Raw genomic sequence first — 15,697 nt, forward strand, 5'->3', positions numbered from 1 at the left:
TTTAGGACTCTGTTTTAACTTTGAGAATTATTAGCTTTGGGATGGTTTAATTATTTTTTAGTGTTATTCTTTATTTGAATACAATGCAAGTGCTGAAATAAAAAAGAAGATGTTTGATCACTGTGAAAATGTTGTAACTTTATTTCAATAATTGCATTTGAATGAAATTAGTAAAACAATACATTCAAAATTTTCAGTGCATCTGAATGAAGTTAGGGACTAGTATATAGAATTACTATTCAGTCTCTTTTTTTTTTTTTTTTTTTTATTTTTTTTTATTATAAGGAAATTACAGTGCTGACTCCAACGACACCGTTTTAGATCAGATGTCCTTGCCAATATCAATTCCATTCTCTGGCTCACAATTGACAATTCACAACGCACGTTCAAACTCAGTAGTTCTCCATTTCTGATTCTCTCTTTCCATCACGACACTACCTACTCCACCATCTTCAACCATTTCCCAAAACCCTCGAAGCCCTAACCCTATAACTCATGGAATCCATTGGCGTACTCATGCTCATCCCGATGAACACGTACCTGGAGCAAGAGCTCCAGAAACGCTACAACCTCTTCAAGCTCTGGACGGCTCCGCAGAAGCCGCAGTTCATCAAGGAGCACGCCAATTCGATCCGCGCCGTCGTCGGAAACGCCGGAGCCGGCGCCGATGCCGAGCTGATCGAGGCGTTGCCGAGGCTGGAGATCGTGTCGAGCTTCAGCGTGGGAGTGGACAAGATCGACCTCGCGAAGTGCAGGGAGAAGGGGATTAGGGTTACGAACACCCCCGACGTGTTGACCGAAGACGTCGCCGACCTCGCCATCGGGCTCATGTTGGCTGTGCTGAGGAGGCTCTGTGAGAGCGATCGGTATGTGAGGAGTGGGAAGTGGAAGAAGGGAGACTACAAGTTGACTACTAAGGTTTCTCTTCTTTGCTTTCATTTTTTTTTTCTCTCTTTTTGAGTTTGTTAGGCATATTTGATACATTTTGTTAGGCATATTTGATACATTGCTTTAAATAACAGTTTTTAGTTATTTTGAAATCTGTAAGTTGTGTAAGAATAAGTGAAAATTCGTGTAATGTTGTTTAAAAACTGATAACATGTGTCATGGACCAATTATGCTCTTAATTTTTATGTCATGACATGACTTGGGAAATGTGCTAGTTACATCTGCACGATAATCCAAAAAAATTAGTTACTATTAAGGTTTTTGGAATATAAGAATTGGTTGAAATTGAATTTTATTTTTTGTGTAATTATTAAAAAAGAAAATGATGTGGGGCTCATGCTAAATAAAGGAAGTTGACAAACTACCCCATTTTAGTAATGTTTGCACTTGAGGAATTTACTAGTCACATCATCACGATATTCCAATAAAGTTAAGGTTTTTTTTAGTGATGATATACTTATGTATGATGTGAGACTCGTCATACATCCACGTATTGATTAACCAACTGAATTTGCATAGTGCCACATTTTAGGAATGCATGTTTTGGAGGAATTTGGTAAACATGACTTAGATATATGGAATCTTGTTATTATGGAAAGAGTGGAATAGTCGGGTTTTTGTGGAGAGCTCTATAAACCAATTGCAGTCCCTGTTGAAGTGTTGATTCTTTTTTCTTTTTTTGGTTGCTCTAGGGTTTGGGGGTTTACTCGTTGTACTTCCATTCTTAAGTTTCAAAATTCCCTTAGCTTTTCTGTATATATATTTTTTTAGATACTTTGTGTTCATCACTGTGAACATGAACAAGCAAATTACTCAATGATATGCGTATGATGTGAGACTCAGCATGCAGTCACATAATGTTTAACAAACAAAATTCATTCACATGGTACCACATTTTTGTAATGCTTCACAATCGTTTGTTGAAATGCTTGTTCTTGATGAATTTGCTCATTTTGTTTATGTTTGGTGGCTTTAAAACTAAAAATTGTGTGTGTGCTGGTTTTGAAGCTTTTGGAAAGATTTAAATGGTTGAGTAATTGGTTTGGTTCTATTTGTACTAGTTGTTATTTGCTGGAAATGTGAATAGGATAGAGGGTTGAATTGGTTGCTGAAATGCTTCTTGTTAATGAGTGTGCAAATTTTGTTTATGTTTGGTGTCTGTTCTTTGTTGAATGTGTGTCTAATGGTTTTGAAGCTTTTGGAAAGATTTAAATGGTTGAGTAATTGGTTTGGTTCTATTTGTACTAGTTGTTATTTGCTGGGAATGTGAATAGGATAGAGGGTGGAATTGGTTGCTGAAATGCTTGTTGTTGATGAGTGTGCAAATTTTGTTTATGTTTGGTGTCTGTTCTTTGTTGAATGTGTGTCTAATGGTTTTGAAGCTTTTGGAATGGCCGGTATGGTTGAGTGATTTTTATTTTTTGTTTGTACTAGTTGTTATATGCTAGAAGTGTGAATAGGATGCTGTATTTATCCCAAAAAAAAAAGTGTAGATAGGATGCGGAGGTTGAATTGGTAATGATTGTGAAAGATTGTGGCCGTATATGCCTGACTTATTGAACTGGAATTTTGATTTGGTTGCTCCTGAGCTCGATAATGCTGCAGTCAAAGGGCCAGTGGTGCTTACACTTACCCAAATCAGAACTAAATTCCAACATTCAAGGAAAAAAAAGAGAAAACTAAGAAAACATTTTGTATTAAAATTTTCAGATATTGTTGGGGGTCGATCATTATTGCTTCCCCGTTTGTTTCTTTAGTTTCACTAAAACCAATCATTGTAGTGATTCATGAAGGAAGAAAGAAAATGTTATTGATGTGTTCGAGACAATTTTTTATATGTGGATTGAGTTAAACTGTAGTAAAAGTTGGCCATTTGTTTTTGTTTCTATCTGAAAAAGAAGAATTTGATTTTGGGAGGTTGCTTTGCCAAAAGAATTCATTTCTAGTAGTGAAGTGGAATTCTGATCACAGTTATTTTGTCTGTACTGAACTGTCTGTACCCCAGAAGATTGTCTAATCAACAGAGCCTTGAACTGTAAGCCTAGAAGTCAAGCTTCCCTTCCTCTCTCAAGCTTAATCAATGTTGTCGGGTTAAAGTGGATGAGCCTTGGACTACATGTCTACATTTCATATCTTTTGTTGACAGATAGCTCCAGATTATGAGGTTGTCAATGGTCTTTACTTATAAGAGATACAGAGAGAGAGAGAGAGGAATTATAAGGTGGTCTGCATATCCTTTTTGGTTTCATTGATAAGTGGTGTTTAACTCTTCGATGTCTATTGGATACTTTTTGTGATTGCATTACTAGAGTCCAATGCTAGTTATGCTATTGATTACCAATTAAAGCATTTGGAAAAATTAGTTTAGGAAAAGAAGCATCCTATTATTCATTTGAATTATAAATGTTTTACTCAATATAAGCAGATTTTATGCAACAATATTTGAACCAACCTCTTGGACTGTGAACGAGGTACATCTGTATTAATGGTCAACAGTCTGTTTCTCATTCTTGATTGTGCAGAAGTAATTGCTTTTGGGTTAAATTAAGTATGTGGCTGACCTTGAATAATTTGTTGAAGATCCATAACCAGCCACAAAAATTTGGGACTAATGCTTTGTTGTTGCTGTTTTCTTTGTATAAACAGTGAAAAGTACTCAATGATTTTATATCTTTTCAAGTTCTCTGCTAAAGTGCTAAAGACATTCATTAATTTAATAATGCATTGGGCAGAAGGTTTTTCGGGGGAGAGTACAGGATGCTCAAACTGACTTATTCAGGTGGTTCCAAGTGCAAACAAATAACTAGCTGCATTATAATTATGTGACAGACACGAGTAAGATATTGATATTTTGGGATTGCTTGCTGTCATTTTGCCTTGCATTATGATACCATAGCTGCTGAAAATTGGAGATGGATGTGTATGAAATGGCAGCCATATGACTCCTACACATAGAATGAATGTATTAGTTGTATTAGTTAAAGTGAAGTGGTATACTACATAAACTTTATGACTTTAAACCATCTACAAGCCATGTAAGTCAGATTGCAACCGTATGTCTGCTATGCATACAGTTAACAAGAACTTAACGTTTGAAACTTCAGTGTATGTGTATATCTGAAAGTGCAAGACATTGTATTTCCTCTTAGCTAAATTGCTCAACGTTCGTTATTTAACTCTGTTAACTGCTAAGCTTGGTTATGTATGTTTGGCCAAGCTTGAGATTGTTTAATAAGAGTTTGTGTTTTTGGAAATTAGCCTTATCACACTTTTTTGTCCATGTTAGAATTCAATCCGCCTGCACATAGATTATGCACAATAGCAATTACAACATAACTTAAACTTCACTAATTGATCCTTCTAACTCACCAAGATGTTGGCATCAAATAAACTTGTATTCTCATGTGTTTTTTGTGGGTTAGTTTCTTTAGGAGTTAGGCCAGCAGTATTGCATCAGCTTACTGTAAATTATGAAGAGCCTCATTGAGTGGGATTGATGTTGTTCAAGCTCAGCTTGTTAAAGAACAAAGCTTGAAACTAGGTTGGCTGATATATATGCTAAGGAACGAAAGCTTGAGTATTCATGAATTTTGTAGTGTCTATACGTCTTGGCTTCCTTTATATATATTATTGACAAGATTATGCGTCTACAAATCTTTTATATTACCCCAAGCAAGCTATAGATGGATTTAGTTTGTGCCTTCTTTGGTAAGAATTCAAGTCGTTTATCTAGGCATTTCACTAGTGGCATAGAAACATCATATTTATTATGAAAGTAATTGAGTTCAACCTGTAGCATAATGAAATTATAGGTTGGAGCATGATATCGATGAGAGAAATTATCGAGGCACACACAACAAGAGGTTAATAGCTGCTGGTACAAAATATGCGTGATCAGTTTTGACACTTTAAAGGCAGTTAGATGTGGATATAATGCACATAGATACTCTTGAGTAAGATATCAAAGTCAGATGGAAGTTTTGTAACTGTCTGGCAATTAAATGTCCTATGTTGTATATCAGAAAGTGTACTTGCCATTTGGTGTGATCTGCTTGATACTAGTTGTATGTTATAACAAAGTAATTAGGCCTGTCATATTATGCACGATACTTCCTTATATATTCATTATATTGCTCTTGACCAAGGACTCTACAAATCTATTGCCTTTTTACTCTTTTTCACATGCACTTCTTTCCTTTTCCTTTTAATAATATCCATTTCTTTCTTTATTTTGAAGTTCTCTGGAAAAACAGTTGGTATTATCGGTTTGGGAAGAATTGGGATGGCAGTTGCCAAGAGAGCTGAAGCATTTAACTGCCCAATCTGTTATTATTCAAGAACAGAAAAATCAGACACGAAGTACAAATACTATCCTAGTGTTGTTGAGTTAGCCTCCAACTGTCAAATTCTGGTTGTTGCTTGCCCGCTGACAGAAGAAACCCGGCATATCGTCAATCGTGAAGTCATGAATGCATTGGGTCCGAAGGGTGTTCTCATCAACATCGGGAGGGGCCCTCACGTCGATGAACCAGAGCTGGTATCTGCATTGGTTGAGGGTCGGTTAGGTGGGGCTGGTCTTGATGTGTATGAACATGAGCCTGAGGTACCTGAGGAACTCTTTGGTCTTGAAAATGTAGTCCTCTTGCCTCATGTAGGAAGTGGCACAGTGGAAACTCGGAAGGTCATGGCTGACCTTGTGCTTGGAAACCTTGAGGCTCACTTTTCGAACAAACCCCTGTTAACTCCACTGGTATGATATCATTAAGGAATGTGAAGATTGGTTGGAAGCTCGCCTGCTGCGATCTTATATTTTCTTCAATTATGTAATTAATTGTTTCCAGAACTAGTCAAATGCATCTCAATGGAAGAAAAAACCTTAATAATTTTTCTGTTACATGTAAACATTAGAATCCGTATGTTTCAATGCAGGGCTGAGCTTTCTGATATATAAACACGCCTCTCTGAATCTCTTCCCCTCGATTACTCTATTCTTCTTTAAGTGAGGCTGTGTTTATATAGTCCAAAACTTTGATTTAAAGGCGTTTACTAGAGCAAATGATGTCTGTTCCTTTCAAAATTGTTTTGGGAGTTGGATACACGATATGTAAAGACTGAAGAGGAACGACGCCACCAAGGGGTTTGAAGAAGCAATGTATTGTAAGGGCAACCAATTTTTGTTTGCAACCATTGCTACCTAATTTTGTCCGGAAAAATAAACGCATCCAAATCCCTTCTAACTCTAGGCTTCTACATTCATGCAGATAACCAAAACTTTGCTCAAAACATTGTCACTATGCATCCATTTTGCATAGCTACTGTGAGCAGGGGAGTAGCCAGGAATAATTACTTGGGGGGAGGGGGGTTGTAGTAGAAATATACTAAAATATAATTCAACCAACTTTCATGTGATTCAAACCACGGAAATTGAAAACTACAACGATAATTTTTCGGTTCTTTGTATGGATATTCTATGTTTCTAGGTTGATATATGGACCTGTTATAAGATAAGCAAGTCGAATTTCATCTTATTCGTTGATAAAGAATTCATATATTTATTTACGTGATCCTAGATCATGGTCTATCCCTTTAGATTGAATTCTTGAACATTTGGAGGGACACTTATCAAACATTGAAGTATCAACATTTATTTCTATAGATTACCTAAGTTTTGAATGACATACAACTTTTTCTTAAAAAATGCATTAATTATTTGTCATTTGCTCATTATTTGGCACCTAATTTTAATCCAAAAAAAAAAAAACAATTCAAAAAATGATAAACTAACTTGGAAGAGAGATATAATAAATTATCATATACAATTCATTCTTACATAGTCCCATGACCCTCACCCCACCCGAATCCACTCAAGAGACAAACAACACAAAAGCCAAAAAGGCTGAGTCATAGAGCCAGAGGTTCAAGAATAAAGAATCCAATAACAATAAACACAAAAATATAAAGTCAAATAAATATAAATTGCTTTACTAGCAAAAGATATCACATACACATACTTGATATTTCTATTATGCTATTTAGTATTTAGTTCAGTTTTAGAGAAGAAGAGAGAGAACTGAGATAAGAATGATTGAATGAGATACCTTGAGGAATTGAGGTGAGGGCTTTAGGATTTGAGGTTGAGCAACCAAGGCTAGGTGAGGTCAGTGGCAAGTGGAGCTACAGCGTCACTGCGAGCCGGAGAGGCATGACTGCATGACGTGAGGACTGGGAATTCAAGCAACATGAACTGAGGTCATTAGCAAAGCGCAGATGCGTGATTGCATTAAGACTAGGAATTTAGGCAGAAGCGTGAGGTGATTTTTGTTTGATTAGGATTAGGGATAGGGATTTCAGATTTGGGGTTGGGCTGGGCTGGGCTGGAAGTGCCTTTAGTTTAGAGGAGAAGAATTTTGTATCACTAAGGATTTTGGGCTAACCAGCTGGGCTGAATGTGGATAAATATTTTTATTTTATTTGAAGTTGTATTGAATTAATTGTTGAAAATAATTTGGAGGAGTGCGGGATTTAATTTTTGGAGGGGGCCCATATATATATATATTTTATACTCTAAAGGAAAATTTAAAAATTTGAAGGGCCCCAAAGAGCTATGTAGCTCCGCCCCTGCCTGTGAGGTGTGACCCAAAATATGTCTTCTCTTGTTTCTTTTGTTTTTGCTTTTTCTTTTCTTTTTACCTGTCCAGCATGAAACTGAAGATTCCTCTGCTGTCACGCATGACAGATTATAGCTGACTAGACCACCTTTCACGTGGTAACCTTTTAAAAGTTTTCTCCACTGCTGTATCAATGTATCACATGATTCACATCATCCCCCCTCTCGAATGGTGTGTCACTCAAATTTGTTTAAACACTCCATCGTGTTTCAACTTTCAACATAATTAACATAGAGAATTCCAAGCATTCCCATCAACAATTTAAAAAAATATAGGATCAATTTGTTATATATGTTTAAAAATTAAAAATTATTATTTGAAAATATTTGTAAAAATACGTATGGGTGAAAAAATGTGTGAAAATACATGAAATATTATTTAAAAACTGAAAATGATTGTTTGAAAATACAAACTAAACACCTCCTAACATTTATTATCTCAAAACCCAATTTTATAAGATATAACACACCACTTTATAATACAACCTATATCAAAACTTCTATTTTTTTTTACCATTTCATTTAAATATTGTTTCTTTATTATTTTTCAATATTTTTTTTTATATTTTTTCTCCCTCTCCTGTATCTCTCTTTCTCACAGCATCGTCGGCGCCACACTACCAATAGTCACCACAAAACCCACCACCCAGCCACCCACCAAAAACCCACCACCCAGCCCACAACCACCACTAACAAAAAAAGAAAAAAAAATCATAGCAGAAAGAAACCTCCACATCCACCCACATCCACTCACCACCACCAACCACAGCAGAAAAAAAAAAAAAAAAAAAAACCTCCACCGATGAGGGCTAATCAGAACCCATAACCTGCAAATCAGAACCCAAGGCGTGAGAGTGAGATAATCATAAATCTGAACGGGTGAGGGTGAGTGGGAGGGCGAATTGGAGGTGCGGCGACCTGGCGACGTTGTGGCCAAAGAGTAGAGAGATCGAGCGACTAAGAGTAGAGAGATCAACAACATTGAGACGAAGAGTAGAAAGATCGAGTGATTGAGAGCAAAGAGACCGACGACAAGCAGAGACCGGCGACGAGCAGAGATCAACGACATGCGAAGACCGGCGATGAGCATGACAGACCATGAACCACAGAGAGAGAACAGAGAACAGAGAGGAAAAAAGTGAGAGAGAGGAAAAAAAGTGAGAGAGAGGAAAGAGAATGAGAAATCAGAAAGTGCCGTTGGGGAATAAAAAAACTATTTTTTATTTTACAATAATACAATAAAGCTACAGTGCCCTCTCAAAAATGAGATTGCACTATAGCAAGATTGTAAATTTTATAACATATATCGGTTTTGATGGAGATGGTATTTTGGGGTTTAGATGCTAAAAAATAGCATTTATAGCATATGAGAGGCTTGATGAGAATGCTCTTATAGGTTTGATGCACTAATTATATTACACACTCTCCATCCCATTTTGTTGGACTTCTGCTCTATTTTGATATTTTGTAAAATACATGTACCTCTTTGAAGCCAATAATAATTTTTCTTACTTTTCCCATAATTTATTTTCCATTAACAAACTTATCATTTATTTATTCACAAAAAAGGTAGATAGTGTTAAACAAGTAAAAATTGTGGTGCCCAATTTTTTTTTACTTGAAGAATGTAAGATTATTTACATGGCCTGTATAGTACCATTGTTAATTGTTCACAACTTATTTTTTTGCGTAACATATTTTACATCTTTAAAAATGAAAAAAAAAATGTTAAAGGTATATTAATACGTTTCTACTCTAAATTATCATCTCAATTACACTTAATTCTCTTTCAACTATTGTGCACTAACTCAGACGAAAAATGTATGCACATGATATTTACTGTACTACACTAAACTCCCTTCCATCTATTATTCTATTGACTCGGACAAAAAATGGACGCACATGATATTCATGTGATCTTGTCTGACCTTGACCTCTTTGGAAAGAGCCGCTAAATCAGGTTCGCGTTTAGGTGAAGGAAGTATGACTGCTTTACCAATAGTTGAGACCCAATCGGGAGATGTTTCAGCTTATATTCCTACTAATGTAATCTCAATTACAGATGGCCAAATTTTCTTATCCGCCGATTTATTCAATGCTGGAATCAGACCTGCCATTAACGTGGGGATTTCCGTCTCCAGAGTAGGATCTGCCGCTCAAATTAAAGCCATGAAACAAGTAGCCGGCAAACTAAAATTAGAATTGGCACAATTCGCAGAATTAGAAATTAGTGGTAGTTTGAAAGACCAAAATGCCCTATTTAATTTGTGCTGTTCCTCTTTTAATATATTTATTTATTTTAGATGAAATTTTAGTTTATTTCTTGGCTAAAGTACAAATTCCACCTCTAAAATTAGGGTGTTTTTAGATTTCACACATTAAAATTTCAGAATATAAATTTTTACTATGCCATGTGATCCTAGCATTTTCCCATTTTAGCTAGCATTGACGGAAAAATTAGCAAAAAAAAAGAAAAAAATGGAGAGAAAGTAAAAATTAGTAATTGCATGTGTTGCAATTCCATAGGTACGATCTCAATCCACCAATGACACTAATGACGTCCTTCTATTAAAAGAAAAGAAAAATCCTTGGCATTATTCATTCCTTTCTCTCGTCTTAATCACAAGTCACAACGCATACTCAGTATCAGAAACTCTATTTCTGACTCTCTTCCATTCCATTGCTCACAAAGTTAACACACACCGCCATCTTCAACCATTTCCAAAACCTTAAATGGAATCCATTGACGTGCTGATGCTGTGTCCGATGATCTCGTACCTGGAGCAAGAGCTCCAGAGGCGCTACAACGTGCTCAAGCTCTGGACTGCCCCGGAGAAGTCACAGTTCATCAAGGACCACTCCGCCACTATCCGGGCCATCGTCGGAGACGGCGGCCACGGCGCCGACGCCGAGATGATCGAGGCGCTGCCTAGGCTGGAGATCCTATCGAGCAACAGCGTTGGCGTGGACAAGATCGACCTCGAGAAGTGCAGGGAGAAGGGGATTAGGGTCACGTACACCCCCGACGTGTTGACCGATGAAGTCGCCGACCTCGCCATCGGGCTGATATTGGCTGTGCTGAGGAGGCTCTGCGCAAGCGATAGGTATGTGAGGAGTGGGAAGTGGAAGAAGGGGGACTTCAAGTTGACTACTAAGGTTTGTTTTTTTTGTGTTTTTGTTTTTAAAAACTTTTGAATTTGATCTCTTTTTAAGGAAGTTTTTAATGTCATAATGAATGAGTTTATGACATGCAATTATGGTTTTTCGAGTATAAGAATTGGTTGCAATTAAAACATGTGCACAGTATCCAAAAAAAAAAAATGGTTACAATTAAGGATTTTTCCTATGGGGAACTACTGGTTACAATTAAAGTTGTTCGTAATGATAGATAAATGATTTTGGACTTGGCATATGTCATGGGAAGAAGTGATCGTCACATCTGCTCGAAAGAATTCGTTACAATTAAGGTTTCTTCTAAATATAAGAATAGTGAATTGACTGTGATTAAAGTTTTCTTTTTCTCTTGTAATTATAAATAAATGATGTGAGGTTTAGTAATGATATGAGACTTGGCCATAAAAGTGGTTACAATTTGGGTAGCAGCCACAATGAAGTAATGTGGCGGGATTAGTGGTCAAAAGGCCCACAGTTGTAGAGAAGAAAAGCATAGGCTTAGCAGGAAAATGAAGACTTTTGCCTAAGCGACACCCAATCTAAGAAGGGATGAAAGAAAGAAAAGGTGAGCCTAAAAGTCCACACACCTTTCACACCACAAAAGATAAACACCAGCGAGTATGAATAGCAGAGCCAGACAACGCAAAGGCAGCAAAAATTGTGCGAAGGCTAAAAAGAAATAAATTCAGATGAAGTGGAGCTTGTACAAAGGGCCAGAGCACCACTTACTCGTACTCAGCCAATACATGAGAGGTGGGTCACGGGTTAAGGTATTCAGAGAGTGTGGTTTGATGGTGAGGAGAAAATGAGGTCTATTTTGGAGTTCAAGCTCAAGCCTTTGGGGGAAATGTCCTGCTGGGATAACATCTCACCTAAAAGAGGTAAGAATGAGCTGGGACCACTTGATGCATGCCATAGAAGTAGGTGGTGAGATAGCTTAATTCTTATCTAGATGAGTAAAACAAAAACGAAGAGAGGTAAAAAACAAGACAAGTAATTTTGTCTAGGAATGGAGAGTGGTGCAACCAACACATTCTGAGCAGAGGTAGTGGCTGAGCAGCTGGCAAGCTACTAGGCAATCTTGGAAGGATACTCATAAGGAGTCAAAAACGGTTGAGGAACAAAAAAGACAAATCCCACAATGATAGATGGTATAAAAAAGGGGTTGCTATGAATAGTGAAAGGGGGACAAAAGGGAGGAGAGGTAAAAAGAAAAGAAAAAATAGAGAATAAAAGAATACACGGAAAAGCTAGAGAGAAAAAAAATAAAAACTGGAAAGAAAAACAAAGAGGGAAAATGAATGGTAGGAATAGAAGCGTGCATCAATAGGCCACATTTTCTCTCCCTCTCAACATACCCACTCTCTAAGGATTGAAAATCGAAACTCAAACCATTTAGGCCCTTTTCCAAAGTGTGTAACTTTTATGGCAGGAGCTTTTCTTGAGGCTACTCATGTTAGAGATTGGCTCCCTTCTTAGGTCTGCTTCTGCTGAAAAGTTTAGTCTATTATCTGGTAGACAAGCTTTCCTTTTTTATTATCCATATTTGTTGGGTGATTCGTCTACTGTTCAGTTATTAAGTTATTTGTCTTTTTTGTTGTAGTGTTTTTTTTATTTGTTGTATTATTCTGCTGTAACTCTGTTAACCATTTTCTTGATGTTAGTTTTATATATTCCATTTAGGGTGGGTTTGGATAGGGAGGCTGCGTCTACGTCTCACGTTTATGACTTTTTTTTTTTTCCCCTGACGCACATAATTCAACAGCAGACATGATGCACTGTTCACCACTGTGCGTGAACAGTAACCGCACAGTGGTGTACTGTTCATGTACTTTTCAGCTTTTTTTTTTAAATTAAAAATGGGACCCGCATCACTATTCACACATTTAAAAATTATTTTGCTACAGTGTTTTCAATTTTCAGTTTTCAGTTTTCGGCTGTATCCAAACGGACCCTTAGTATTATAATTATCCTGTTGTTTTGTATTTTTGCCATAACATTTGTAACAATTGTTCCTACTGTGACCATGCTATACGCTTAGCCCACAGTACTCATGCTAAGGTGTGTCTACGTCGAGTTGGCTTGACTTGTGCATAAGCTGGCCTGATGCATAGTCCCAGTAAGACCAGTCCCAACTTTTTTATCTTAGACTAATGGGCTACAACATAGCAGAAGGGATTGAAGCCCAACAACACAAAAGGGCCTACCACAAAGAGAAAAGAATGTTCTTGAGGAATTTGCTTGTTCAAATGAATGTTCTTGAGGAATTTGCTAGACACATCTACATGATATCCCAAAAGAATTGATTAAGGTTTTTCATAATGATATATGAATGATGTGGGACTCAGCATACTTATTCACACAAAAAAAAAAAAAAAATGGAAGTCCCACCTAGCAATTCAAATGTCCTATGATGTATATCAGAAAATGTACTTGCCATTTTGTTTGATCTGCTTGATGCTAGTTGTAATCCGGCCTGTCATGTTATGCATGATGCTTCCTCATATATTCATTATATTGCTGTTGATTAAGGATTCCACATTTTTGTTCTTTTTTTTTTTTTTGCATCCCTTTTTCACATGCATTTCTATCCTTTTTCATTTTAATAATATCCATTTCTTTCTTTATTTGAAGTTCACTGGAAAAACAGTTGGTATTATCGGTTTAGGAAGAATTGGGATGGCAATTGCCAAGAGAGCTGAAGCATTTAACTGCCCAATCTGTTACTTTTCAAGAACAGAAAAACCAGACACAAAGTACAAATACTATCCAAGTGTGCTTGAGTTAGCCTCAAACTGTCAAATTCTGGTTGTTGCTTGCTCGCTGACAGCAGAAACCAGACATATCGTCAATCGTGAAGTCATGAATGCATTGGGTCCGAAGGGTGTTCTCATCAACATCGGGAGGGGCCCTCACGTCGATGAACCAGAGCTGGTATCTGCATTGGTTGAGGGCCGGTTAGGTGGGGCTGGTCTTGATGTGTATGAACATGAGCCTGAAGTACCTGAGGAACTCTTTAGTCTAGAAAATGTAGTCCTCTTGCCTCACGTTGGAACTGCCACAGTGGAAACTCGGAAGGCCATGGCTGACCTTGTAGTTGGAAATTTGGAGGCTCACTTTTCGAATAAACCCCTATTAACTCCACTGGTTTGATATCCTTAAGGGATGTAAAGATTGGTTGGAAGCTCCCTTTCTGCAATCTTATATTTTCTTCAATTATGGAATTCATTGTTTCCATAACTTGTCAAATGCATCCGAATGGAAGAAAAAACTTTAATATTGTTTGTGTTACATGTAAACATTAGAGTCTGTGTCTTTCAATGAAAGGCTTAGGTACTTGATGATTGAGATCAGGTCGGCAATATTGCATCGTGGGCAATTTCTCTCAATGTCTGAGATTGAGAGTTTAGAAAACAATTTTCAATCTCAAATTTTGAATAAAAAGAGTTTAAATTTGGTAAGAATGAGGTGTAAAACTCTTGTTTTACATTATTCAATAAGAGATTGTCACATTAATTTTTTACTTAAAACTCAAACCACTACACCTAATAACACCATATCAGTATTTTACTTACAACTTGAAATATAGTGTTTATTAAGATGTTATCTTATGTGATCAAATATATTTATATTTTGAAAATATGATGATGTGACATGTTCTTATTAAAGGGTGTAAACCAAAGATATACACTACGTCCTCATAGAATTTAGTTATCTAAAACAAAGTTAAAAAAAAAGTAAAAGAGTGAGAAATTTAAAAGTGAAGAAGTAAAAAAAAAAAAAAAAATTGTGAGATAAAAGAGAGTAATTGCACATGGGCAATACTGAATCCTCTCTCTCTCTCTCTCTCTGTGGGGGCTGTGTTTCTATGGTCCAAAACTTTTATTAAAGGAGTTAGCAGAGTAAGTGATCCATGTTCCTTCCAAATTGTTTTGGGGATTGGATACATGATATGGGAAGAGGAAATGTATGGTAATTTGCAAACAGGGCAACCAATTTTTTGTTTGCAACCATTGCTACCAAGTTTTGTCAGGAAAAATAAGCATCCAAATACATTCTAGCTCTAGACTTCTACATTCTTGCGGATAACTAATACTCTTCTCATAACATCTTCGTCATGCACCCATTTAGCATAGCTCTTATGAGAGCATTAGCAATGGGGGGTGTAGAAACCCCCCAGTTGCTATTTTGCCCACCAACAGGTCAAAAATCATCTCCAGCTGGGTATGGGTTTCTAAATTTTTTTTAGCAACTATGAACAGTTGGATGGTGTATTTTTAGAACCTACTGTAGCTGAGGATGTAAACAAAAAAAAAAATATTTTATTATAATATCACTTCTTTCTTTCTCTTCTTTCAAGCACACGGTTACTCATTTCTCTCATTTCTCATCTTCCCTTCTCTCTCCCTTCTCTCTGATTTGGTGTTTCTTTCAGATCGGTGTGGACTGAAGATCGGCAGCAACAGTGTGGCAGTTTGGAGATCAGCAGCAATGGCGTGGTGGTTTGGAGTGGCGGCGACGGTGGATTCTCTCTCTTTCTCTCATTTCGATCCTCTCTCTCTCTCACTCCAACTCTCTCTCAATTGGATGTGGGTTTTGGTTTTGCTTTGAATTTTTGTTGGGGGTATTGATGCCAGATTCATGGTGGTGGCGGTAGGGGATTGCTGTGTTGTTGGTGGGGATGAGTTCACTGTGGGTTTAGGGAGGTTGCTACAGATGTGGGTGGCGATTTGGTGGCAGTGAGGTCTGTGGGTGTTCCAATTCTCTCTCTCAGATTGGGTGTAAGTTTTGGTTCAGCTTTGAGTTTTTGTTGTGGGTATCAATGCATTTGCAGGTTCATGGTGGTGGCAGTGGAGGGTTGCTATGGTGGTGATGGGGATGGGTTCACTGTGGGTTTACGGAGGTGGC

The 15,697-nt window shown here is 37.1% G+C and overlaps 2 protein-coding genes across 2 annotated transcripts; both read left to right on the top strand.

Annotated features, from left to right (window-relative positions):
• The first annotated feature begins 339 nt into the window (after positions 1-339).
• Positions 340-5,900, top strand: LOC142636443 (glyoxylate/hydroxypyruvate/pyruvate reductase 2KGR). Its single transcript, XM_075810680.1, has 2 exons — positions 340-918; positions 5,186-5,900. Exons 1-2 carry the CDS (start codon positions 496-498, stop codon positions 5,702-5,704), a joined length of 942 nt encoding a protein of 313 aa, XP_075666795.1. The 5' UTR covers positions 340-495; the 3' UTR covers positions 5,705-5,900.
• Positions 5,901-10,220: 4,320 nt separating this feature from the next.
• Positions 10,221-14,142, top strand: LOC142636445 (glyoxylate/hydroxypyruvate/pyruvate reductase 2KGR-like). The gene is made up of 2 exons (XM_075810682.1): positions 10,221-10,771; positions 13,424-14,142. The coding sequence occupies exons 1-2, from the start codon at positions 10,349-10,351 to the stop codon at positions 13,940-13,942; spliced, it is 942 nt and encodes a 313-aa protein (XP_075666797.1). The 5' UTR covers positions 10,221-10,348; the 3' UTR covers positions 13,943-14,142.
• The last annotated feature ends 1,555 nt before the right edge of the window (positions 14,143-15,697 follow it).

This window comes from Castanea sativa, chromosome 5 (genome assembly GCF_040712315.1).
Source record: "Castanea sativa cultivar Marrone di Chiusa Pesio chromosome 5, ASM4071231v1".
Taxonomy (NCBI): domain Eukaryota; kingdom Viridiplantae; phylum Streptophyta; class Magnoliopsida; order Fagales; family Fagaceae; genus Castanea; species Castanea sativa.